The sequence below is a fragment of the Candida dubliniensis genome, chromosome 4 (genome assembly GCF_000026945.1).
Source record: "Candida dubliniensis CD36 chromosome 4, complete sequence".
NCBI lineage: Eukaryota > Fungi > Ascomycota > Pichiomycetes > Serinales > Debaryomycetaceae > Candida > Candida dubliniensis.
In genome coordinates this window covers 1,603,448-1,629,806 of record NC_012863.1, presented here as the reverse complement: position 1 = coordinate 1,629,806, position 26,359 = coordinate 1,603,448, and the positions used below count along the sequence as shown (strand labels likewise).

General features: G+C 39.9%; 11 protein-coding genes across 11 annotated transcripts; 5 read left to right on the top strand and 6 right to left on the bottom strand. All coding sequences in view use genetic code 12, as the record gives it.

The window, feature by feature from the left end:
• Positions 1-8: 8 nt before the first annotated feature.
• On the top strand, positions 9-3,752 carry CD36_46680 (sister chromatid cohesion protein, putative; the record flags this gene model as incomplete). Its single annotated transcript, XM_002420262.1, has 1 exon — positions 9-3,752. One exon carries the CDS (start codon positions 9-11, stop codon positions 3,750-3,752), a length of 3,744 nt encoding a protein of 1,247 aa, XP_002420307.1.
• CD36_46670 (subunit of the SAS acetyltransferase complex, putative) lies at positions 3,745-4,629 on the bottom strand (the record flags this gene model as incomplete). The annotated part of the gene is made up of 1 exon (XM_002420261.1): positions 3,745-4,629. One exon carries the CDS (start codon positions 4,627-4,629, stop codon positions 3,745-3,747), a length of 885 nt encoding a protein of 294 aa, XP_002420306.1.
• A 114-nt stretch (positions 4,630-4,743) lies between these two features.
• Positions 4,744-5,955, top strand: CD36_46660 (Mn++ homeostasis regulatory protein, putative; the record flags this gene model as incomplete). Its single annotated transcript, XM_002420260.1, has 1 exon — positions 4,744-5,955. The coding sequence occupies one exon, from the start codon at positions 4,744-4,746 to the stop codon at positions 5,953-5,955; it is 1,212 nt and encodes a 403-aa protein (XP_002420305.1).
• On the bottom strand, positions 5,948-8,311 carry CD36_46650 (exocyst complex component, putative; the record flags this gene model as incomplete). The annotated part of the gene is made up of 1 exon (XM_002420259.1): positions 5,948-8,311. The coding sequence occupies one exon, from the start codon at positions 8,309-8,311 to the stop codon at positions 5,948-5,950; it is 2,364 nt and encodes a 787-aa protein (XP_002420304.1).
• Positions 8,312-8,469: 158 nt separating this feature from the next.
• Positions 8,470-8,925, bottom strand: UBI3 (ubiquitin-40S ribosomal protein S31 fusion protein; the record flags this gene model as incomplete). Its single annotated transcript, XM_002420258.1, has 1 exon — positions 8,470-8,925. The coding sequence occupies one exon, from the start codon at positions 8,923-8,925 to the stop codon at positions 8,470-8,472; it is 456 nt and encodes a 151-aa protein (XP_002420303.1).
• A 1,090-nt stretch (positions 8,926-10,015) lies between these two features.
• Positions 10,016-10,444, bottom strand: CD36_46620 (conserved hypothetical protein; the record flags this gene model as incomplete). Its single annotated transcript, XM_002420257.1, has 1 exon — positions 10,016-10,444. One exon carries the CDS (start codon positions 10,442-10,444, stop codon positions 10,016-10,018), a length of 429 nt encoding a protein of 142 aa, XP_002420302.1.
• Positions 10,445-10,770: 326 nt separating this feature from the next.
• On the bottom strand, positions 10,771-11,355 carry CD36_46610 (conserved hypothetical protein; the record flags this gene model as incomplete). The annotated part of the gene is made up of 1 exon (XM_002420256.1): positions 10,771-11,355. The coding sequence occupies one exon, from the start codon at positions 11,353-11,355 to the stop codon at positions 10,771-10,773; it is 585 nt and encodes a 194-aa protein (XP_002420301.1).
• Positions 11,356-11,680: 325 nt separating this feature from the next.
• CD36_46600 (conserved hypothetical protein) lies at positions 11,681-15,673 on the bottom strand (the record flags this gene model as incomplete). Its single annotated transcript, XM_002420255.1, has 1 exon — positions 11,681-15,673. One exon carries the CDS (start codon positions 15,671-15,673, stop codon positions 11,681-11,683), a length of 3,993 nt encoding a protein of 1,330 aa, XP_002420300.1.
• Positions 15,674-16,067: 394 nt separating this feature from the next.
• CD36_46590 (DNA mismatch repair protein MSH2, putative) lies at positions 16,068-18,689 on the top strand (the record flags this gene model as incomplete). The annotated part of the gene is made up of 1 exon (XM_002420254.1): positions 16,068-18,689. The coding sequence occupies one exon, from the start codon at positions 16,068-16,070 to the stop codon at positions 18,687-18,689; it is 2,622 nt and encodes an 873-aa protein (XP_002420299.1).
• A 226-nt stretch (positions 18,690-18,915) lies between these two features.
• On the top strand, positions 18,916-20,121 carry CD36_46580 (E1 alpha subunit of the pyruvate dehydrogenase complex, mitochondrial precursor, putative; the record flags this gene model as incomplete). Its single annotated transcript, XM_002420253.1, has 1 exon — positions 18,916-20,121. The coding sequence occupies one exon, from the start codon at positions 18,916-18,918 to the stop codon at positions 20,119-20,121; it is 1,206 nt and encodes a 401-aa protein (XP_002420298.1).
• A 175-nt stretch (positions 20,122-20,296) lies between these two features.
• On the top strand, positions 20,297-26,254 carry CD36_46570 (pre-mRNA-splicing helicase, putative; the record flags this gene model as incomplete). Its single annotated transcript, XM_002420252.1, has 1 exon — positions 20,297-26,254. One exon carries the CDS (start codon positions 20,297-20,299, stop codon positions 26,252-26,254), a length of 5,958 nt encoding a protein of 1,985 aa, XP_002420297.1.
• Between the last annotated feature and the right edge of the window lie 105 nt (positions 26,255-26,359).

The window sequence follows — 26,359 nt, the reverse complement described above, 5'->3', positions numbered from 1 at the left end:
TAAATAGGATGTGTATATACAGGAATAAAAAAAAACATACAAAAAAAAAAAAACAAAAAAAATTTGGCAACACGAACTCTACTTCTTTACCAACCATGTCTTCAGACAACGACCTTAAACATGCATTGGCAGTGACTCCATTTGCACATATGGTGCCGAAACAGGGACTATACGGACTTGTGTGTCCCCTGCCCTTACCACAAGTTGAATCGCCAGACACCAAGCATGGCATCAAACAGATAGATCTAGACAGCGAGGAGGTAATGACATTACTAGGCAACGACTTGCTAGAAGCCAATGATCCAGCAGTGTTCTTTCGAGAGTTCCTGAAAACCCACCACCCTACCTCCTCCCCCATACCGCTAGCCTCCACTGAATTGCAACTCCTCAAATCCCCTATCCACTACGTCAACCCTCTATCTACGTCCGTGCAGTGCCCACGCTTATCGGTTAGAAAGAAATACAACCCAACCGAAATGGACCACCACAACAAGACCTACGAAAAGAAATTCAATAAGGCCTCAACAAGCGAACTCAAAGTGAAACGGCCATCACCACCACCACCCGCCCCTGAAACTGCCCGAAAACTAGTCAAACTTGCCCCCACAACCCCAAATCTAACCGATCTACTTGACAACAAATCCTTTGAAGAAATACTAGGCTTGATCAACGCACCGGGAATCGACCTCAACATAGACCAGTCCAAACGCGTGTTGTCGGTCTGCAAGTCCTACCTATCGACCACCAAAGACCATACACTGGCTTCCTTATCTGCATGTGTGTGTATTGCCACAATTATGAACAAAAACGTATTCAACATGTCGTTCCGTGTTGACGATACCTTCACCGAAGTGGGGGCCTGCGTGTACCGGTTTGTCCATACCATCTTGCCAGACTCGTCGGACTTGGACATCCTGAATCTTTGTAAATTGCTAAGAGAACTTGGTTTTATCGGTACAGGAGCGCTTTGCGACGAAGACTCACTCACCAAACTCGAAATATCCGCCATCCACATCCTTTTTGAAGAGCTGTTCCCCACCAACGATTTCTCCCTGCTCAGGCACGCTGCGGCGTCATTTATCACAGATGTATACCACGGGTGCCACACTCAGAGACGGTTCCTACTAAACGAATTGTCAACAAATTTCCTACGATTGCCAACCAAAAAAACCGAGGCGAGAAACTACCGTACCCATAGAGGATTCAATATCCTGGTGTTCACCACTGTCGCCATCAAATTCTCCCAAGAAGAGGATGACGCAAACGTCCTTGCCGGAGAACTAATCCTGCGAGTAACCACAAACTTCGATACCACCGCCAAATCCTTGCTTGAATTGCTAGTCGAAGACTTGATCCAGCTTTTACGATTTTGTGAATGGGCTGCATCAGCCGCCTTGTTGTCTGGTCTTGCAAATGCCATGCTAACAACCAACACACCACAACTGGAAGTGTTTTTCTTAGAGCTTTTGGGGACAATCTGTGCTAATGTATACGACATAAAGAAACACATGGGCCCAACCATCTATCAGGAACTTTCAGACGAGTGCACACGGTACGGAACCGAAACCGACGTCGTCTACATGACAAAAATGTTTGGAAGTTCCAAAAAATCCTATATCGAGCTTTTACTACACGATTTGGATAAATTCTGCAACTCGTTCCTAACTTCGTTGTGCAAATGGTTAAACTCCCCCAAAATAAAACTCAAAACCAAAGCTGTCAAAGTGTTGAGTCTTTTATCAGACAAACAACCCAATTTACTAAACTCAAAGGTGTTGCAGCTGGCTTTATCGGCAAGACTATGTGACGACGCTACTCTGGTCAGAGACGCAGTTTATGAATTCATAGGCAAGTACATCAAGGCCCACCCGAAAGAAGCCGATAATTTCCACACCTCCCTATGCAATGCTTTATCGGATGAAGGGGTTTCTGTCAGGAAAAAGGCAATAAGACTAACCAAAGAAATCTATCCCATGTTCAGCAAAACCTCCCGCATATCAATAGCCGCAAAAATGTTGAAACGGTTAAACGACGAAGAAGAGAGTATACAAAAAGAAGCAGCATCTATGTTAGTCGGTTGTTGGATGACTCCATCCAACCAGGCCATTTCGGAAATGATCACTCTCGCAATGTCCCACCACAAAACCCAAGAAGCATTGCAGACCTTCCTTGATGGGTATGTCCTACAAGAAAACTCGGTGGATTTTCTCATTGACACGCTTCTAGATATGGTGGGGGACGATTCCTCCTCCAAAGAAGGGCCATTATTGCTTCTCTCAGTGTGCAGCACCAGCAAACCCCAATTGGTCGGCCAAGACCAACTCATTGCATTACAGCCATTCTTAACCGACAGCAACAACATCACCACAAAATCGTACCAGTATGGCCTAAGAATACTCAAATCCGTTTTGCCCCTCATCTCCTCATTGCGACCACAATTCATCGACCCCGTCCAGGAATTCTTGTTTGCCAAACTCACAAAAATGACAAAAAAGGAATTACATGAAGCAGTACCCAGTCTATGGCAACTATGCAAGATCAAACTGGATTTCACCAAATTGGTTAATGCAGTCATCTCAACCATGAAAATGATATGGAAATACAAACTGGAACCCGATGTCCGTCTCGCCAAACTTATCCAGCTCTTGGCGTGTTTGGTCAAGCATTGTGATTTAGAGCCATTCCACGATATGTTCCTAAAAGCAAACCTTGGCCTTAAAAAGAACGAGACGGTGGTGTCGTTGGCCGTCAAGTACATACTCACCTTTTGCGACAAATCTTCATCTGTCCGATCCAGTGCAGTCACTAACCTCCTCGTCGCATGCTCCAACTCCCCACGAATTTTAATGTCGCCACCGGTACTTACAGTCTTTGACCAGTCGCTCGACTCAACCCCAGAAACCATCAAAAGCCTCCTTCAGACCATGATCGACTTTATCCAGGAAAGAGATAAAGTCTCGGTTGCTGCTACAACGAGCTTGGAAGATATTGTCGATGACGCGTGTCCTGGTCTAGTCCAACGGTATATCGAAAGGATCTTGGCTCTAAGCCTTGCCGACAAGGGCCAGCTTGCATACTTACCATTCCAGTTTGTCCAGGTCGCATTAGACCTAGGTTTCGCCAACCCGAAAATTTGCATATCAACAATAATTGCATTGGAAGCATCGTTAGAAACCATTGTCCACTGCTCGGCAGTGGCCATGCACCAAAAGTTGTTTGACAAGCACGAGTCGCTAGTAGACTCCAACTACCACGAAAGCATACGCAAGGCATATGATGCAGGTCTCACCTCCCCTTCCTTCTTCAACTCCATCTACACAATAATATACCGCTCTAAAACTTCAAGAAATAAGTTTCTTATAGCATTGACAAAGGTGTTGACGCTTGGCAATGCCCGTTTCTTATTGTTTTGTGTCAACAGAATTGCCGCCACCAATTTCAAATTCACCGAAGATGTCTTGGTGGTATTGACTCACTTGCAGGACCAGATCCGTGTTGATGGGGCCGACCTCGACCAACCCCAGGCCATATCCATCTGTGCACTAATAGAGTTGTACCGCCATCTCACTACTGCCTACAAAATATCAGACGAACAAGTCGAAGCATACGCAACTGGCGCTTCAGATATCGATTCAAAACATCCTATAAAAACAAAAACACACGACAGACTAGATCTAACATGGATAACCGAAAACCTCAACAACCCTTCTTGCTTGGCAGAATGTGTGGAGACTATCACCAAATTCACTTAGCCCCCTTATGCATCATTCGCCGCATATGTAGCGGGAGCTGGAACCCATTGCGGTACGTAGGTATATCTTCAAAGTTTGTACCAAAAAGTATATTGTCTTTAGTTTGAATGTCTATTTGCGAAGCATCATCAACATCCTCTAGTGTTACTATTGTCTTGCGTTTCTTTGGTGGTTCCTTCTCTTCCACTTTTTCAATCTTCGGCGTCGAAAGTGGATCAATTACCAAACAGTACTCATTCCCCAAATTCAACCTAATAACAGGCCCATACCGTTGTCTATTTTGCAATTTCCTTCTCTCCCTCAACTCTTCAATCGGCATATCATACTCCGAGTCCGAACTACCCTCACACCACTCCTTCATCTCACGACTGTGAAACTCCTTACGTTTCCTCCAGTTTTCATGTTTCTGCAATAACCGTTCAATCTCTTTAATCGTCAACTGCTTCTTCCTCTCTAATTCATCATAATCCTTCATATCTTTAATCACAGTAATCTCTGGCAAGCTTCGAATCCAATCATACTGCGACAACCGCTCTAACTGTGACTGCAACGTATCCAATTCCCACAAGTTCTTTATTCTCTCTTCGTTCGACATCTGCTTTTCGTTCTTCTTCATTCGCCGATAAAATATCTCATACGTAGAGTCCGGCAACGGGTCTGTCTTTGGACGTCGTGGCAACACCCTCTCCACCGTGACAACACTACTCCTAACCCTTGGCAACTCAGGAGTTTGCCCTCCATAATAATTATACTCAGCCCCACTGCCCCCCACTTTTATCTCTTTATCATTATACAAGTACTCATTCACATTATCAAAATCAAATAACGCCTTGGTTTCTATTTTCAGGCTCGTCGAACGTAATTTCCTGGACTCCATATTGTTGGATACCACCTATTGTTGTTGGTACTTTGAAAAAAAAAAAAAAAAAAGCGCACCATAAATTCGACGCGCAAAAATAACAACAACATTTCTTTACTCTCCTCCTTACCCATGAACACTTTACGAAGAAGAGGAATACCAAAACCAATCCCACATATCTTTGAGGACGTGGAATTCAAACGATCTACACGCACCAAACCCCCAAACTGGAAACTTTTTGGGTTGGTTGTCATCTGCTGGGTATTGTTGATACACTACTTTGAACGAACCATCCCGCAGAAAGCCTTAATGGCTTGCAAATGGAACAACTGGGAACCTTGGCAAACCCCCAGCTCTGCTCATCGAATTGTCTTGATAGCAGACCCTCAAATTGTCGACGACTACTCCTACCCCAAACAATTCAAAATAATAAACTATTTCACAAAAAAAATGGCCGATAATTACCTCCACAGAAATTACGAAATGATACATTCACTTCTAGCTCCCGACACAACAATCTTCTTGGGAGATTTGTTTGATGGTGGACGGTACTGGGACGATAAGCAATGGATTGACGAGTACAAGCGGTTCAGTCGTATATTCCCCAAGAAAATCAACCGTCGCGATATCCGCTCAATCCCAGGAAACCACGATATAGGTTTCCAAACTATACACCACAAGGTCCTTAAACGTTTTGCCGAGTACTATGGCGAGCTCAACGACTACATAGAGCTAGGCAACCACACTTTCGTATTGCTAGATTCCATATCATTATCACACCCCGACCATTTGATTAAAAAAGAGCCCGACGAGTTCCTCAACAACCTCAACAACCACATAAACACCAACTTCCCCCGCATATTGCTTACCCACGTCCCCTTATACAGATTCCCCAATATCCAGAAATGCGGTCCCCAAAGAGAGAAAAATAAACCATTCCCACTCCAACGAGGCGACCAGTACCAAACGGTTATCGAGTACGAGATATCGCGGAGAATTCTCAATACCATCAAACCAGCCCTTATTTTTGCTGGCGACGACCACGACTATTGTGATATCACCCAGGAATACGACGGCGGTATTGCTCGAGAAATAACCGTAAAGTCAGCTGCCATGACCGGCGGAATCAAACACCCAGCAGTCCAGTTGCTTTCGCTAAACACAAACGAAAACTCCAAGCATACTTACACAACAGAAATGTGCTATATGCCAAACGCATACTACGGTCTCTACACCTACCTTGCATTCTTGCTTCTTACCTCGGTTTTCATTGATAGATCTATTTGGTGGCTCAACATTATTTGGCCCTTGTTTATATTAAATGTGTACTATATGACTATTTGAACTTGAAAAATTTATCTGCATAACTTGGATTGAAATCGGCGCGTTTGGTGATATATTGCCTGACATTGTACGGCTTCATATTTGCCAACTGGCCCTCTGTAACCAACGAGTTGACCAAATCGGTCTGCACCGTAAACAAATTCCCAATCTCTCTTAATATCTGAAACTGCTCCGACAATTCAGGAATCTGCCACCCATCAATCACCGACTGGTACCGAATCACATCCTTGGTAAGCACAATGCCCCCAATCGAATTGACAGTAAACTTCTTGTAGTGCTCCAACAACTGGTGCAACACTTCCATCCCAATCTTGATCAAGATCTTTTCGAGATTGGCCCCATTCATCGCCAGCAGAATACTGGTATATATCTCCACCAAATAGTTACTAACTAGCTCACACGCTTCTGTATCATCCTCAATATTGTTGCAATTAAAATCTTTCTTCTTTTGCTTGGCCAACTGCGACTGAAGCTTGGCTCGAAAATGATCTAACGTGTCGTTAAGAATAACATTCAAAGACGTCTCGCACTGACCAACAAACCCATTCACCATATTGCTCATTCTGGTTTTTATGCTTGGGATGTTGGTGGCAATCGGCAATATAATTCTCTTGATGCACGACGACATCAAAAACAAGAGCTCACTAATGGTTGCAAACGACGACAAGTAATCCAAGTTTGCATTCTTCTTGCACTCATCATACACAACCTCAAGACCAGACCCAATATAAAGCTTACCAAAATCAATAATCAAGATCTCCAACACTTCCAATGCATATTCAGCTGATTTTGTAGGGACCAACTCAAGCAACCGCGCAACCGACTCAATCACCGATTTCAACACCGTCTCAACACTACCAATGTTCAACGACTTGCACTCCATAAATGTCGGCTCCGGCTCCGAATTTCTCGATCCACTACGATCCTTAAGCTTGGCGGTGACATACTGTTTAAACTGGTTCATGCGCTTCTTCTCAGACACAAAACTAAATCTATCTTTCTCTGGTTTCTGGGTGTTGTCGAGATTCTCCAATCTCGTGGCCAAACTTTTGCTGGTAATTATACTTTCGTTGGCAGTGTTGAATTCATGAACAATCCCATAAATCGTCTCTTCAAGGTTCTTCTTTTCACGGTTGAAATAAACATTGTCACCAATATACTCAACAAATAAATCACTATGCGACTGATCAAGAATAGCCGAAAGCTCCTGATCCTTATCCAACTCTTCTGTCGTCAAATAATCTTTAATCTGTTCTGTGAAATCACCAACTAACGTGTACAACGAGTGTAACACTCTCACATGCGCCAAAGGACTTACCGCTAACGATTTCTGTAACAACGATGTCACCTTATTTCTAATAATCTGAGCATACATTCTCTGAATAAATATTTTGATGACTGGTGTCGGGTCAGCAAACACTTTCTTACTAATTCTTGCTCGTGACTTGATCTCAAACTTTAAATTATCAAACGTCGCCTGCTCGTCAATCTTGAAATCTGTCCTGGTGGAGTCCGACAACATCGCCCACTCTTGCTCCCCCAACATCCTCTCTTCATTCTCAACCACAATATCATTTTTAATAACAAACGTCTGAATAACATTTATGCCTTCATTATACTCAAACAAAATCTGGGCAATCTGGTTCATCATATCAAAATCAATATCGTCCTCATCCTCTGAAGCTATCTCAAACTTTCGTAACAACTCTTTCTCCATGTTTTCTCCAAACTGCTCAATAGTAGTTATACACTTTATCGATTTCGGCAGCTTCTCGTCAGATACTTTTTTGGCTAGATTCAATAAATTCCGAACTGTCTTGGCACATTTCAACTTATCCTCAAGCTTCTTGCTATTCTTCAACGTCTCCAATGGCAAGTACTGCTCCTTCATGAAAAACCCATGGTACGCCCGAATTAAGAAAATCGTCTCCAATGACCGGTCACGGGAGTTGGTAATCTTGTTCAATGTATTCCCTAATGGATTAATCCGTGTAGACACGTCCAGGATCTGGTTGTCCAAAATATCAAATTTCTTGGTTGCCTCGTCAATTCGGTGGTTCAACTCCAACACGTTCTCTGAATGCTTCAACTCAAATGAATCCACTTGTCTTTCATTCTTGACTCGCTGTTCATTGGCCTCTAATTGTAACTGTTTCAACTCCCTCAAAGTACTTTCAAAGGTTCTGATGTATGGCTTGGGGTCGAGGTACGCTTTATTGTTGACTTCGGCTCCTTTAAGAAAATGATCTTTACTGATCTCTTCAATGAAATCATTGACCGACAACCCATTGAGATAATTGTCTACCGTTAGTAGCTTCTTGATGTTTTCATCTAGCTCATAAATAGAAAAACTCATCCTTAAAGAGTATGTGTGGGTAAAACAAAAGAGTGAAAGGTGTTTATTTTTTTTTTTTTGTTGTTGAGCACAGAAAGTAGTGCGACCTCGCAAAAATCTACAGTCTCATTTTTTGACTAATTTGAAATACATTAATTATACAACTATACTTACTGCATTTAGTTAGCCTTTAAGGTCAAGTGACATTTACCACAGTATTGTCTGTCTTTCATGTTGGCCATGAAAATACCGGCACCACAGGTTGGAGCTGGACATTCTCTTCTCAATCTTTCAACATTACCTTCGTTGTCAACTTTGTAGTAAGTCAAAACAGCCAACTTGTGTTTTCTGTGCTTGTGCTTGATCTTCTTTGGGGTGGTGTAGACCTTCTTCTTTCTCTTCTTACCACCACCTCTTAATCTCAAGACCAAGTGCAAAGTAGATTCCTTTTGGATGTTGTAGTCAGATAAAGTTCTACCGTCTTCCAATTGTTTACCAGCAAAAATTAATCTTTGTTGGTCTGGTGGAATACCTTCTTTGTCTTGAATTTTGGACTTGACATTGTCAATAGTGTCAGAAGATTCAACTTCTAAAGTAATGGTTTTACCAGTTAAGGTCTTGACGAAAATTTGCATCGTGAATTGGCTTGTCGGCAAATAGCTATGCTTCTTTCTTACCAAAAAAGTGGATTAGTGGAAAAGAAGAAGAAAAAAAAAAAAAAATTTTGGAAGATGAAAAATCGATTGGTGGGGCGCACTTTTATTTCTATCTCATCAGAAAAAAAAAAAAAAAAAGAAAAGGCAAAAAAAGCTACGTCACGTGCAAAACGTTAGGGCTAAGCCCTAAACATGTCAACCTTGACCAGGAACACCTCTATCCCATCAAGGGAATGTGTATTGCTACTTCCTGCTCGCCTATTGCAACAGCACACATTTATGGGATGGTTCTTCTCCATCAATTTTAACAAATCTTGGACAAAATCTACACCAAAAATATTACACCAACTTATCCTTGCTGTACTGATTTTGTGTAAGTTCACGCTATCTCGCTTAGATAAAAACAATATCAGAGATCAAATAGGGGGGAAAAAATCAAACAACTTAAACACTCCGACCACTTGGCTCATCAATGTCTTCCGATCTTACTGGGTCTACTGCAATATCATCACCGCCACATCAAATTGGAGATAATGTGCTACTCCATCGGAAACAAATAAAACAAGAGAATCCAAACTTCCATCCAGCTACAAGAAGACTAACATACCCCGAACTTCGATTCGGCAACGAAGAATTGGACGAAATCATCTACGGCGAAAAGAAACCAAAGCCAAGTATATGGAGACGAATACTAAATGCTATATTATGTCGTACCTGACTATACACATCTACCTAGCATGCAATTGCAGCATTAGTTCATTCAATAACTGAATGTGTTGTTTGATGATTTGTGCATTGTGTGGACTTGAAGCAATCTCATTCAACTTTACCAAATTGCTATTTATATGTTTCACTGTGGATAGTATCATACTTAATTCCATAAGCACTTGCTGCTCTTGCTCTTCTTGAGTCATCAGGGAATTGGATATAATAGGAAGAGACCAACGATTGTTTATGTTTTCCGGAAGATCAACAAAAAAAAAAAAAAGTGAGAGAAAAAGTAAATCAGAGAATGCGACACACTATCCGTGAACACCTTTTGCATTTTATAAATCTATATAACCCATTACTATGCCATTACCTTTCTTGATTTTCTTTTCTTTACCCCGCTGCGGTCCTCTAACAACTCAGCTATAACCTGCTTCAATTCCTCGTTTTCCTGAATCAAATGCAACTTCGTTTTCTCATTATCATTAAACTTTGTCAATAAATAATTATACTCTTTACATAACTTTAAGTACGTATTCTTTAATGTCGAGTACAACCCAAGGAGCTTGGAACCGTCAATCATTAGTGACTTCACATAACTTATTGTATCTAGATTAGCCTTGGTTTCTGGCTCGGTGGCCGCCGTTGTAGTAGAATCGGTTGGGGAAAAAGTCGAGGTTGGAGTCGACATCGGAGATAATGTCATGATTTTCCTAATCTCCTCTTCTATATCAAAGTCAAGTCCATCAAATTCATCATAACTGTCAAATTGCTGTTCTTGTTGGCTCATGTAGCGGGTGTAGCAAGGGTGAATAGAAGTAATGAGGTTGGTGTACAGTTTTTTCTTAACAAAAAAAAAAAAAGTATGTGAGATGGGGATGAGTATGTGCACATACCATAATACAAATATCTCACTCCCCGTCTATCCACAACCTACAACGCTATCCACTATCAAGTAATATAATTATTGTCTATGTACAGGTGATATCTACATGCAAATTAAAATCTAACAAAGCAAACTCTCAACCATAAACTCCCAATATGCAAAAAATATGAATAAATATCAAACGAAAAGGTGTAGAACTAAAAAAAAAAAGAAATATGCAAAAACCTTCTCTAAATCAGTAAATTCTTGACCTCTTGCAAGATCTTGTTATTCTCAAAAATTCCATTTTCCTCCCATTTCAAAGTCAATTTATCCAAAACACTCTCAAAGGCCAACTTCCCCGTTTTAGCATTCTGTCCAAACCGTTCAACCGACCAATCCTCTAACTTGTCACAAAGTCTACTCAACGAAGCAAAGGCAGTGATCTCAGCACTTTGATGGAAAACAGTTTTGTTATGAGGCAATTCTTCATCTGGTTTATAAATAACAGTCTCGTTAACCAATAATAAATTATTCATAGTCAAATTCATCGATTTCATCACTAGCGTTTTATTGAGAAGGTCAACCTCACTGACTTCACGCACATAACTCACAGTGGCACCTCCAACCACAAACGATAACCATTTAGGAATAGGCTGTTTACAACCAATCAACCTTTCTGTTCTCAACGTAGTATTGTTATTGATCATTTCTCGTTGTAAAATATCAACAGAAATAACATGTGAGGCTAATTCATTTGGGTATTTCTGCCAATTAGCAGCAGTAACTTGTTCCCACGGATAATTAAAAGAATGCTCTGATTCAAATAACTTCATTCTTGAATGTGTGATACCTGGGGTAGGAAAGATAACGGTGGGTTCAATTCAAAAAAAAAAAAAAATTTGATTGGGGGAGAAAAAAAGAAATCTGAACTTTTATATATGTGGTGACAAATTTTCACGGGCAGGGGTGAGCTTAATTGTGTGGGAAAATTTCTTTTTTTCTTTTTTTTTTTCTAGTTACTTCTAGCCGATGTTCCGTACCACCCCGGAAAAGTATATGCAGGTTGTCTTAACAGATAAGAGAAACATTGATTTCCCGAAACGCCACAGGCAATTGTAGATGTATAATCAAGTTAACATGCATTAATATAATCTAAGTCTAACTACTTTCATCGCTAGAGCTGTCACTGCTAGAGCTGTCACTGCTAGAGCTGTCACTGCTAGAGCTGTCCTCACTGGAGCTGTCCTCACTGGAACTTTCATCGCTGGAGCTGTCATCGCTGGAGCTGTCATCACTCCCATCACTGGAACTGCTTTCCTCACTGGTATCACTCTTTACTGACGGCTTTGTAGAGCGTTTTGGAACACCCCCAATCTTCAATTGAGACATGGGTACTTCACTATCACTATCACTCTCACTTGATTCATCATCACTACTATCAAAAATCTTAGAAAATTTCTTCTTTGGTTTCGTAGGCAGTAATAAAATAGGTTTCTTAATCTCAATCGTAGTACGAGGTTGTTTTAAATCCTTTAATGATGCCAATCTTTGATTCTTTTTGGGTGGTGGTGCTGGACCTGATATTTTCTTAGACTTTCCAGAAGCAACAACACTTGACGGTTTTTGTATTTTAGCATGTGATGCAACGGTTTGAGGTTTCTCTGAATTTCCAGTTGATTTCAATTTAGTTGTCTTTATAACAGGTTTTGGAGCGTCATCGCTGGACTCTGACGATTCTCCACTTTCATCAGATGAATCCATTGACTCATCACTTGAGTCCGAATCGGTTTCAGATGAGTCAGACCCAGACTCGCTAGAGCTAGAGTCAGAATCATCACTTGATTCACTCAGGCTATTGTTACTATCTGGTTGTTTCACTGTTTTAGGAATAGACGGAGTTGAAACACTAGCCACATTAACAGGAATGGTTTTCAACTTTGAATTATTTTGAATTTTTGATGGACTCTCCTTCTCAATACCATGAGCTGCACTAGATTCCTCAACTTCTGTATCATCATCACTATCCAGAACAAATTCTTTACTCAAAACAACTTTGCCACGTCTTGGTGTAAAATGCAAAACTTGCAAGGGTGCGGCTACTTTGCTTTTGGTCATTAGCGGCCTTGTAACTACGCTTTCTGACTTGTTTAAGTTAACGTTATCATTGTTATTAACAGGAGTAACTTCTGGTGATGGTTTCTGATTCAATTTAGGAGGGGTTTCTGGGTCGCTGGAAATTTCTGTGTCACTACTCGAAGATGAGCTGTCAGAATCTTTAGCGGGGGTTTCTGGGTTAGCAACTTCATCATTACTGCTCGAAGATGAGCTGTCAGAATCTTTAGCGGGGGTTTCTGGGTTAGCAACTTCATCATTACTGCTCGAAGATGGGCTATCCGAATCTATAGCGGGAGTTTCTGGATTAGCGGTTTCTGCATCACTACTCGAAGATGAGCTATCCGAATCTATAGTGGGAGTTTCTGGTTTACTTTCAACTTCTGCATCACTACTTGAAGATGAGCTGTCTGAATCTTTAGCAGGAGTTTCTGGATTAGCCATTTCGGTATCACTGTTCGAAGATGAGTCAACTGTATCTTTAGCAGGAGTTTCTGGATTAACCAGTTCGGTATCACTGTTCGACGAGCCATCTGAATCTATAGCAGGAGTTTCTGGATTAGCACCTTCGACATCATTTCCTGAAAATGAACTATCTGAATCTATTGTAGCTATTTTGCGAGTTTTCTTAGATACTGTCTTCTCTTCCTTTAAAGAAGAGGTTTCAGAGGAGTCATCAACGTATTCACTTCCTGAATCACTTTCAGATTCACTCTCAGACTCGGTTTCAGAGTCACTTTCGGACTCATTTTCTCCTTCATCTCCAGATTCTACTTCGACTTCCATTTCATCTTTAGCCTCAGGTTTATCTTTCGCCTCAGATACGATTTCCATTCCGTCTTCATCTTTATCCTCCTTTTCACCTTCACCTTCACCCTCATCTCTCACTTCATTACCTCCAATTGTTTTAGGTACTGGTACAGGTGCTACTTCATTTTCAGTACCTGCCTTAACGTTTTCTTGCACATCATTATTTGTGAGCTTATTTGTTGGTTCTTTCACCGATACACTATGTATTTCCAGCAAGTCAACGTTATCACCTGTTCTTGATGTAGTTGTTACGGTTTCTGATCGTCTTTCATCAGTAGAAACACTTGATGCACTTTCTTCAGAACTTTCGTCATCACTTCCATCAAAATTTCTAGACAATTTGGTATTTTTTGGTAAGGAAAAACTAAATCCACTGACGACAGGTTTGGTTGAGGTTGGTGGTTGTAAATCTATCAATGATCTCAACATGCCAAGTTTACTTGTTTGATGGGAATTGTCAGCTGCAGTTTGAATAATGGGTGTGTCTTTTGGTTCCACTTGGGTGGGTGGCTCCTTACCGGAAACTATCGTCTGAGGTGTATTGTTCAACAGAGAACCCGTGCCATTGACAAGCGATGCATTGGCACTTGTATGTGGTGTATACTTAGACCTCTTAATTTTGTCAGCAAACGAGTCATTAAGCAAACCATCTGCATCGTCTGCACTTTCCTCATTCTCCTCATCTTCATCTTCTTCAAATGCTTCAACAAAATGCAAGTCATTCTTCTCCAACATTTGCAATATTTTCGATTTCTTAATTGTACGAACTTCCTCTTCGGAATCATTGGGTCGCTTTCTGGAATCAGAACCATCTTCTGAAGCTTCACTTTCTGAAACACTTGCACGGCTAGATTGCACAGTTCCCATCATACTCCCCTCTGGGTGCAATGTAGATAATAAATGAGATTTGTCAACCGTCCTCTTAAGGCTGTCATTAAGTTTACATATTAAATCAACCAAATGCACGTGATTCGGAGGAACAGAAAACACCCCCAGCGGTTGAATCAGTTGATCAACGCTGCTCTGAGCATTTTTCATATGCAACTCATTATAGAGAATAGAAAACTTAAAGTACAAGTCACTATTCCTAATACAAGGGAAAATCTCGTTCAAAAAAACATCACTAACCCTATCCCAATCCATGCTCTTCAAGGATGGGACATATATCTCAAAATCGTTCAACCTAATCATTATTGAAATTATATCTTTGATGCTGTAATGATAGTCTAGTATAAACCCGTCATTCCCACTTTCTCCATCAAGGATAAAAATACCGTCACTAAACTCAATTCGAGGATTGTCCAAAGATTCATCTTCAACGGTACTAAAAAAGGACTTTTCAATACAAAGCTGGTTAAACTTAAACATCACTGGATCCGACTTGAGTTTCTGGATCAATTGGTTGTAATTGAAAAGAAGGTTAGGAATAATACTTGTGTTGTGCAATGACTGTCGTAACCAGTTCTTCAAACCATAGTCCCCAGGAAACTTCATGTAATCTTTATGATAGTACCCATCTAAGTGTTTGCTAATGTAAAGCAATTCAATATTGGTAAAAAACCGGTTCATCCAACAGTTGTTATGTAGAATTAATAAAATTTTTCTGCCTTGCAATTGCAACTGGAGATTCAACCTTAGCAAGTAGATATATAGATGAAATGGGTTTAAAAGACCAGTTGGATAGAAATTGAACGTCTCAGATATACTAGACGTAACCACGAGCGGATCTAAGAAATCAGTACCAGAAAGGTTCCCCAGTAATGTGATTGTCGTCATATCCCCATTGGCAGGGAAATTTATTTCATCCAAGTAATAGATATCATTATTTGAATACGGCTTCTGAAAAATAGCCGACACCTGTTCTTCAATAGTAAGTTCCAGAGACAAGTCCTCATACCTTTCCACCCCATTTATAATCTTGTCCTGGTTCAATGGGGAGATCGAACTCAAATTAGTAACCAAATCAATCACATCATTTAGATCCAACTCCGGCGTCCATAACTTGATCAAGTACTCCAAAATTGTGTACTCATTTAGTCGACTGATGGAATTTTTACGAATCACGCCTTGTGAATCAAGGATCAATTGAAGGGCAGGTTTGGTTAATTGTGGAATCAAGCTTTGAAAATAATTCCATGTTTTGTCTATAGAGTGTTCTAAAGATATAGATGAGTGATAATTATGATATTCTAAAATGACTAACTTAAGATCATCATCTAAAGTCAACATCTGTAACTTCCCGTATGAGTCCTCTTCTTGTTTAACGAAGAATTTCACGATGATTATTTTTTTTTTTTTTTAGCTCTTCTCTCTGGTCTTTTGTGTAGGAAAAAGTTGAAGAGGTTAACTACATGTTTGACCAGTACACGACAATACAATGTATACGTTTAGACCCATTTATCCATACCTATCACGTACATGCCAAGTTTGGTTGGGTTGGTTATAGGTATCTGGTAACAACCACACACTGTAGAACTTGACCCATGTAGAAACGAAAATTTGTATATCTTGACAACAAAGATTTTGCGTGTATCTTTCAAATTTTTTGTCACCTTCTCCCCTGATACTTCAGACGCGTCTTTTTATCCAAAACACCCTTTCTCTTTCTTTTTTATCATCCACCATGTCTAGTACCAAAATAGATCTCAAGTTCAGTGACTTGGCTGACGAAAGACTGTATTTCAAGAAATACGCACAACTTCCACCAAAGGAAAGCACCACAATTAGATTTATTGACCACAACAACCATGACTATTTTACTGCCCTTGGATCTGATGCCGATTTGATTGCTGAGAAAATCTACAGAACACAATCTGTGATTAAACACCACAACCAGACAAAGTATGTGACCATTTCACCCCAAAACTTTAAGGAGCTGTTGAATTATTGTTTGCAAAATCATCTTAAAGTAGAAGTTTATCATAGCAAAACCTTCCAGTTGATCTCGTCTGGTACCGCAGGAAACTTGGATAGTCTTTCCGAAGAATTCGACATTGATTTTGATTTCAAGGATGGCTCGAGCTCATCCATAGCTGCAATCAAGCTTGGAAGTAAAGTAGGTGTTTGTGTGATTGCCGATTCCATCGTGCACTTGTCTGAATTCGAGGACAACGAGTTGTACTCAAACTTAGAAAGTTTGTTGATCCAATTAGGCGTCAAGGAAGTTGTTATCCCAGCAAATGTCGACAACAAGAAGTTTTTCCAAATGTTGGAGAAAATAAACGATTTGGTGGTTAGTGCAGCAAAGTCGTTCCCCAAAGACAACGAACAGGATATAAGTAAATTGTTGGATACTGAGAATTTAGAATTAACGTTAGCTGCAAAAGGCATAAACTCACTTGACTATTCATCGGCTTTGTCATGTTGCGGCGCTTTAATCGCCTACTTGGATTTATTGAACGGCGACAAAACTTTTGAAATTAACAAATACAATTTATCGACTTTTATGAAATTGGACTCATCCACCATGAAAGCGTTGAACATTTTGCCAAATGGGACACAGCGGGCCATCACATCTATTTTTGAGTTGTTCAAATGCAAAACTTTGGCTGGCTCCAGATTGTTAGCACAGTGGTTGAAACAACCGTTGATTGACTTGCCATTGATCGAGGAGCGTCAAGAATTGGTAAAGTCGATGATCGATGACACTAGTTTGAGAGTTGAGACTCAGGAGTTCTTGTCAAAGGTACCAGATATCAATCGATTACTTAAAAAAGTGAGTCTTGGTGTTAAACGATCCGGCGCTGAAAACAAAAAATTGAATGAAGTGGTCAATTTGTACCAGTTGGTACTGTTGCTCCCCAACTTGACAGAAATCTTAACTGTCGACTATTACGCGAAGCCACTTAAAAAGGATGAACAAGCTTTATCCAAGTTTTGTGAGTTGGTCGAAACCACCATCGACCTTGATACACTGTTTGATAAGGATTACAAAATAAAGCCAGATTTTGATCCATCTTTGTCGGAAATTTCCAACACCATGGAAGCAGCATTCAAGGCTATAAACGATCTTTACTTGGAAGCTGGCGATGATTTGAATCTTGACACCGCGAGCAACAAATTAAAGTTAGAGCAACATCAAACCCATGGGTGGTGCATGAGAGTAACTAGAAATGATTCAAGGGTTTTAAGAGGTAAATCCCAATACAAGGAACTTCAAACAGTAAAGTCGGGTGTTTTCTTTACAACCATCGAGATGAAGAGACTTTCGCAAGAGTACGCCAAGGCCTACGACGAGTACAATGTCAAGCAATCCGAAGTTATCAAAGAGATCTTGTCTCTCACCTTAACATATGAACCAGTTCTCCAATCACTTTCTTCAACTTTGGCCCACTTGGATGTCATTACTAGTTTTGCCACCACTGCTATGCTCAATTCATACACACAACCCAAATTGTTCCCCTTTGAGTCTGCTCGTAAGATAAATTTGATAGAGTCGAGACACCCCCTTCTCGAAGTTCAGGATGATGTAAACTTTATTTCCAACGACGTGAAAATGGGTGACAAGCACTTTGCCATAATCACAGGGCCAAACATGGGAGGTAAATCTACATATATTAGACAAATCGGTACCATTGCCTTGATGGCACAAGTTGGGTCATTTGTACCTGCCAACGAGGGGGCAGAACTACCAATTTTCGATGCTATATTATCACGTGTGGGTGCCGGTGACTCACAATTGAAAGGTTTATCCACATTTATGATTGAAATGTTGGAGACTTCGTCGATCTTAGCCACTGCCACTGCTAACTCATTGATTATAATTGACGAGTTGGGTCGAGGAACGTCCACTTACGACGGATTCGGCTTGGCATGGGCAATATCTGAAGAGTTGATCAAAAGAAAATGTTTTGCAGTTTTCGCAACCCATTTCCATGAACTAAGCCAGTTATCAGAAAAGTACGATGGCGTTGAAAATTTGAATTTAATGGCTGAACAGACAAATGAAGACATCACATTGATTTATAAGGTCGGACCGGGTATTTCAAATACTTCGTTTGGTATTTCTGTGGCCGAGAAGTTACATATGCCAGAGAAGATTATCAACATGGCTAAAAGAAAAGTTGAGGAGTTAAGTGAAGAGCCACCAATTAAAAAGCAATGCTCTGAAATTGAAATCAGAGAAGGGATGAGCAGATTACGAGAAATCCTAAAAGAATGGAGAAACAATCCGGAAATTAACATAGCAGAGTCCTTATCTAAGGAGCCCAACAAGTTTATAAATTATATAGTTGACACTTTATAGATGTTACATGCGTGTGTGGCACAATTGTTTTCACGGAGATTAACCTCCGGAATGAAAAGCTTCCTCTTTCTCAACGGATTACTGTCTACCATTTTCTTTTTTTGTTGTCTCAATACACACTCTCGCATTGAGTTTGGCGAAGGCCATCAATAATTGTTCCGTGTTTTCTTTTTTTTTTTTTTTTTTTTTTTACAGTTTATCTTTCCATCAAACCAACCTTTTACCAATGTACCGTGCAACAGCTACTAGTCGCCAATTGGTTGGTGCTACTGCCAACATACTTGTCGCCAAGAGATCAATGGCCAAGGCCGCCTCAGATTTGGTCACTATCGAATTACCACCTACCTCTTTTGAAGGATACAATTTGGAAGTCCCAGGTTTGAGTTTTGAAACCGAAAAGGAAACTTTATTGAAAATGTACAAGGATATGATTATTATCAGAAGAATGGAAATGGCTGCCGATGCTTTGTACAAAAGTAAAAAAATCAGAGGTTTCTGTCACTTGTCTGTTGGTCAAGAAGCCATTGCTGTTGGTATTGAAAATGCCATCACACCAACTGACACTGTCATCACTTCTTATAGATGTCATGGTTTTGCATTTATGAGAGGTGCTTCCGTCAAGTCTGTTTTGGCTGAATTAATGGGCAGAAGATCCGGTATTGCTCATGGTAAAGGTGGATCAATGCATATGTTCACCAATGGATTCTATGGTGGTAATGGTATTGTTGGAGCCCAAGTCCCATTGGGTGCTGGATTAGCCTTTTCGCACAAGTACAAAAACGATAAAGCTGTCACTTTTGATTTGTACGGTGACGGTGCTTCCAACCAAGGACAAGTTTTCGAAGCTTACAACATGGCCAAATTGTGGAATTTGCCTGTTATTTTTGCCTGTGAAAACAACAAGTACGGTATGGGTACTTCTGCTGCCAGATCATCAGCCATGACCGAATACTACAAGAGAGGTCAATATATCCCAGGTTTGAAAATCAACGGTATGGATGTGTTGGCCACCTACCAAGCTTCTAAATTTGCCAAGGACTGGGCTTCTCAAGGCAATGGACCTCTTGTTTTGGAATACGAGACTTACAGATACGGTGGTCACTCCATGTCTGATCCAGGTACTACTTACAGAACCAGAGAAGAAGTTCAACACATGAGATCAAGAAACGATCCAATTGCTGGATTGAAAGCTGTTTTGTTAGAAAAAGATATTGCTTCTGAAGACGAAATCAAATCATACGACAAGGCTGCTAGAAAATACGTTGATGAACAAGTTGCTGCTGCTGAAGCTGATGCTCCACCAGAAGCCAAAATGGATATTTTGTTTGAAGACGTTTACGTTCCAGGTAGTGAGATTCCTGTTTTGAGAGGTAGAATTTCCGACGATAGTTGGGATTTCAAAAACAAGACTTTCTTAAACAAGGTCTATTAAGTAGGGTATAGTAGAGTCATATGTAATTATTCAAAAAAAAAAAAAAAGACATGAAAATGAAAAGTTGTAGAAGAATTGAAGGAGAGTTTTGTCTCATCACAAATGATGCTCGCCAAAAAAAAAAGAAGCACACACCTAAACTCTCCATCACAATCAACACACCCATTAACCAAGAATGTCTAACAATGTTATACGACAGAAGAGAGATCGAAACCATGACGAAGAGGTTCCTGCGTCCTCTATGAGTGGCAGAATATCAAAGAGTGATATGGGAAGCAATTACAAATCGTCACAACCACCAGCCCCATCACGAAAAGACCCAGAATTAGAACCAGTAGATGACCAATCCTTTGAACTATTCGTGACAAAAATACGGTCCTATTTACCTGATGCTAGTCACGAAGTAATTCAATCGGCTTCAGAAGTGGCCAGTGAACAATTGAGCAACCGTGACATGTCTGTTCCAGAAAAGAGAAAAGAACTTGAAGAACTATTGAATATATCTATATCTGATGGCGATCTTCATGAGTTGATTAATTTATCCAACTCAATTGAATCTGCCAAACAGCAACAACAACAACAACAAGAAGAAGATGTTGGTGACGAATTTGTTGCCATCAACTTTAATTCATCAGATGACGAGGGCGAGGAACAAGTTATTGAACCAGAGATTGAAGTTGCAGAAGATAAAGAAGAAACAAACACGGTCGTTATTGAAGAAGAACCACACAAATATCCCAAAATACATGACTGGGATTGGTTTCAAGAATGTTTGGAACTGAAAAACCAGCCACAGATATTTGATCTTTTGGCTAATAAAGATATGGATCTGATACAGTTAGATAACCAGCTCAACGAGTTGTTGGACTATAAAGAGATGGATTTTATTGTCAAATGCATAGAGCATCGATGGCGTATTGTGTTTTCCAAAAGATTGCAAACTGAAAACAAAGAGTCCGTTGTGAAGGAAATGGAAGAGCTTGGTCTTTATTCTTTAATCGACGAGTTGGACCGAAAAAGGCTGCTAGATGATGAGAGTAGCAACCCCCTTAAACGACAGAAAAAGGTAAAACGAGCACTTCAAAAGATTAGCCTTGACAAGATTTCGTTTTCTGCCAGTGTTGACAATGCCCGTGTGACTTTACCCGAAGGTACAACTCACGAAGTTAAAAAGTCATATGATACTATCACAGTTCCACCACCAGTTCAGTCCTTGACTGACAATGATGAATTGTTGCCCATATCTACACTTCCAGATTGGGCTCAAGAAGCTTTCCCTAGAAATGAAACCACCACATTTAACAGGATTCAATCAAAAATATATTCACAGGCATTTGAAACTGACAATAACTTATTAATTTGTGCTCCCACTGGTGCCGGAAAAACAAATGTGGCAATGTTGACTGTACTACGCACCATTGAAAACTTTCGCCACAATGGCCACATTCAATTGAAAAACTTTAAAATTGTATATATTGCTCCGTTAAAGGCACTTGTACAAGAACAAATGCGTGAATTCCAAAGACGGCTTACAGCTACTTATGGGATTGTTGTTAATGAGTTGACCGGTGACCTGTCTTTGTCGAAACAGCAAATTGCAGAAACCCAGATCATTGTCACAACTCCAGAAAAATGGGATATCATAACCCGAAAGGATCCAAGCTATGTGAAATTGGTCAAACTCGTAATCATAGATGAAATCCATTTATTGCACGACGAAAGAGGTCCCGTTTTGGAAAGTTTGGTGAGTCGGGCTATAAGAAAATCCGAGACTACTGGATTCGACATCAGAATAGTGGGGCTTTCTGCCACTTTACCAAATTATGCTGATGTTGCAAAGTTTATCCGAGCCAAACCTGAAGGGTTATTTTATTTTGATGCTAGTTACAGGCCATGCCCATTGGAACAAGTATACATCGGGGTAAAAGAACAAAAGGCCATTAAAAGAATTGCTGCCATGAATGAAGCATGCTACGACAGAATGTATCAAAGTCTACAGGATCATCATCAACTTATTATTTTTGTTCACTCCAGAAAAGAAACGTTCACCACGGCAAAATACTTGATGGAGAAATTAGATATTGACATTGTTGAACAAGAAGGTGTAAAAGAAATATTAAAGCAGGAAAGCGAGTCAATGTCTAATTCTAAATTAAAAGAGGTCATCCCTCAAGGATTTGGGATCCACCATGCTGGTTTGACTAAACAAGATAGAAGTACAGTTGAAGACTTGTTTGCTCAAGGTCACTTGCGTGTCCTTGTTTCTACGGCTACTTTGGCATGGGGTGTTAACCTTCCAGCACACACTGTGATTATTAAAGGTACAGAAACGTATTCGCCAGAGAGTGGGACCTGGGTCCAATTGTCACCTCAGGATATCCTACAAATGTTGGGACGTGCTGGTAGACCAAGATACGATAAGAACGGTGAAGGGATTATAATCACATCTCAAGACGAAGTTCAGTATTACTTGGCTATTTTGAATCAACAATTACCGATTGAATCACAATTGATTCATAAATTGGTAGACAATATCAGTGCAGAAGTTGTTTCTGGATCAATTACTACCATCGAAGAAGGAATAGAGTGGTTGAGTTACACCTACTTTTTTGTGAGAATGTTGCGGTCGCCGGCATTGTACGGTGTTGAAGCAACATATGATTTCAAAATTGACCCAACGCTTTACAACAGAAGAGCAGACTTGATATATACTGCATTTTGCATATTGCATGAAAACAAGTTGATTGTTTATAACGCTGCATTGGGATCAGTCGCCTCAACTGAGTTGGGTAAAATTGCATCACATTTTTATATCAATTTTGAAACAATAAATCTATATGGGAAGATGCTAAAACCATGGCACACTGAAAGCGACATTTTGAGCGTGTTCTCAAATTCAGGTGAATTCAAATATGTGCCTGTGAGACAAGAAGAGAGGTTGGAAATTAGCAAGTTGATGGAGAAATGCCCTATCCCTATTAAAGAACAGCCCAATGAACCACTTGCCAAAATTAACATACTATTGCAGACTTTTATTTCTCGATTGAGCCTTGAAGGGTATGCTTTGATTGCTGATATGATATACATTACGCAATCGGCAGGGAGATTGCTAAGAGCGTTGTATGAAATAGCCTTGTTGCAAAAATGGTCATCCTTAGCCAAAAGTATCCTTAATTTGTGCAAAATGGTAGATAAACGATTGTGGTTAAACAATTCGCCTTTGAGACAATTTGGTGACGCGGTCCCGCAACAAATCATCAGAGCATCAGAGATGTCACATTTGCCATGGATTAGATATTTCCATTTAAACACAGAAGAGCTTGCTGTTGCATTAAATCTAAAGGGAAATGCCCAAGTTGCCAAACAATATATCGATTCTTTCCCAAAGGTATCGATCCAATATATGGTTCAACCAATCACAGACCAGTTTCTACGCATACAGATTGAAGTGATTCCAGAATGGTCTTGGATTCTGGCTATTCATGGAAGCCAAGAGATTTTTAATGTTTTTTTGGAAGGCTGTGATGGGAATAGGCTCTTGCATAGCGAACAGTTTATTGTAAAGCGCAAAAATATCAATAAACCACATATTTTGGAGTTCTTTGTTCCCTTTGTTTCACCACATTTGCCCAATTATATCCTATCGTTTGTCAGTGAAAAATGGGTACATTGCACTTGGAAAAGCTCTATTATGTTGTCTGACGTGATTTCTCCCAAAGTGTCACCTCATTATTTGGATAACAAAGTGGATTTGGTACCTACAGAAACGGTGGGGGAGTTGTTTCCATTTACTCATTTCAACAAATTGCAGTCGTCGACGTTTGATGCAATCTATAATAGCGAAACTAATGTTTTTATTGGCTCTTCCAAAGGTGACGGGAAAACAGTTTTAGCGGAGTTGGCTATATTGAATCATTGGGCTAACCATAAAGGCAGAATAGTATATATTAACCCATGCCAGGAACTTGTTGATAAATTGTTCAAAAAATGGTCCACGTTTTTTCTGTCGTTCGAGAAAGAAATCAACGTGCTAAGCGGTAATTTGCGTGAGGATTTGACCACTGTGAATCAAACTCAGTTGGTTTTGGCCACACCTGAACAATTTAACTGTTTATCAAAGCGTTGGAAAACTAGAAAGGCCTTCCGATCTATTGATTTATTTATCTGGGATGACTTGCATTTAGTTGGTTCAGATGTTCACTACGAGATGCTCGTCACAAGAGTTCGTATGCTAACTTCACAGTGGGACGATTATGCACTAAGAATTATTGGTTTATCGAGCCCTGTATTAAACAGTCGTGATATTGCAGAGTGGATAGGAGTGGCAAAACTGGAAACCTACAATTTTGCTCCGCTTAGTCGCGAAAACAAAATTACAGAAATTAAACTCAGTGTTGACAACCCAGTTAAAATTTACAAGGATTTGGCTAAAGTGAATAGTGGTTTGCAGAACACAATCATTTTTGCCCCATCATATAACCATGCCTTCGAAATGGCACATGCTATGCTCGAAAATAACCAAGCACAAGAATGGAGAGCAGTTGATTTATTGAAATTGGAAAAGTATATCCTGAAAATTCAGAATCCATTATTGAAAAACTTGTTACCCAAAGGGATTGCCGTGTTCTATTCAGGAATGTCGCGGGTTGATAGACTAATTGTGGAGAGATTATTTGAATCCAAGTCTATTGGAGTATTATTTTGCACTGTGGATACTTGCAAGTTTGCACCAGTTGCAAATAATGTATTTGTTGCTGGAACGAGGATATATGATGGGCATGAGCATCGATTCCTTGATTACCCGCTCAATGATTTGTATGAGATGTTAGGCTGTTGTCAAGATGGTGGAGTAGTACATATCTATACAACTTCGCAGATGGTTGAATTCTACAGCTCGCTTTTAAATCTGGGGCTTGCGGTGGAGAGCTTGCTCCCAAACTCATTGCACGAATTTTTTATGGACGCTGCTGCCAATGGTATTATTAAGCAAAGACAGAATTGTATTGATGTCTTGACATTCACGTTTTTTTATCGAAGATTGCTTAAGAATCCAAGTTTTTATGATTTGAAAGAAGTTTCAAATAATGGGATCTCAACCTATTTGTCGGAATTGATAGAAAGTGTTTTTGATGATTTCAACAAAGAAGAATTTATCGAAGAAGAGGAAGAAGGCGATATTATTAGCCCATTAAATAAAATTGTTATTGCATCGCATTACAACAGTACTTTTGAAACGATATCTAACTTGAGCAAGCTTAGCAATAAAAGTAAATTGAAAGATATTTTCCATGCATTAACAAATGCAACCGAGTTTAGTTACTTACCAGTACGCGAAGATGACGACGCATTGTTGCTAAAACTTCAAACCAAACTACCAATCAAATATAGTCAAGATGATTATGAATCGCCTTTTTTCAAAGCTTTTATACTATTACAGGCACACATATCACGAGTCAGCGTTCCACTGGACTTGAAGCAAGATCAAAAGTCAGTTTTGAATAGGATTTTGCCAATTTTAAATGCTGCTATAGATTTGTTGTCCAGTGATGGTTCATTGAATGTTTTATTGGCTATGGATTTGTCACAGATGATAGTCCAGGCAGTGTGGAGTTCGGATAACCCATTAAAGCAAGTTCCATGCTTTAGCAATGAAATTTTAGCTAGATGCACTCAGCATAACGTAGAAACGGTATATGATATAATGTCATTGGAAGACGAAGAACGAGACGAAATATTGCAGTTGCCTGATGAACAATTGAATGAAGTTGCTTCATTTGTGAATCTGTATCCTAATATTGAGTTGCTGTATGAAATGAAGGGTGAGGTTACTTCTAACGCCTCAAAATTTGTTACTGTTACTGTTGAGAGAGATGAAGAGATGGATTCATTAGAGGTTGTCAAAAATGAAAATTTTCCTCCTGTCAAGCAAGAGAACTGGTGGATTGTTGTTGGTGATAGTAAGACTCGTCATTTGTATGGCATAAAGAAAGTCAATATTCAAAAGATGAGCCAATCTTTCGAAATTGAATTTACTATCCCAAACAAAGGTAAGCATGAATTAACAATTTATTTGATTTGTGATTCGTACCTAGACGCCGATAAAGAAATGGAATTTGTTATCGATGTAGTATAGGAAGAGGTGTTGCGAAGATTGACTCATTTTTTTTTTTTTTTTTTCTTTTGTAGCTCGAGCGAAAAAGGTGTTGTGGAAAGAAAATTTTCAACCACAGAAAACACT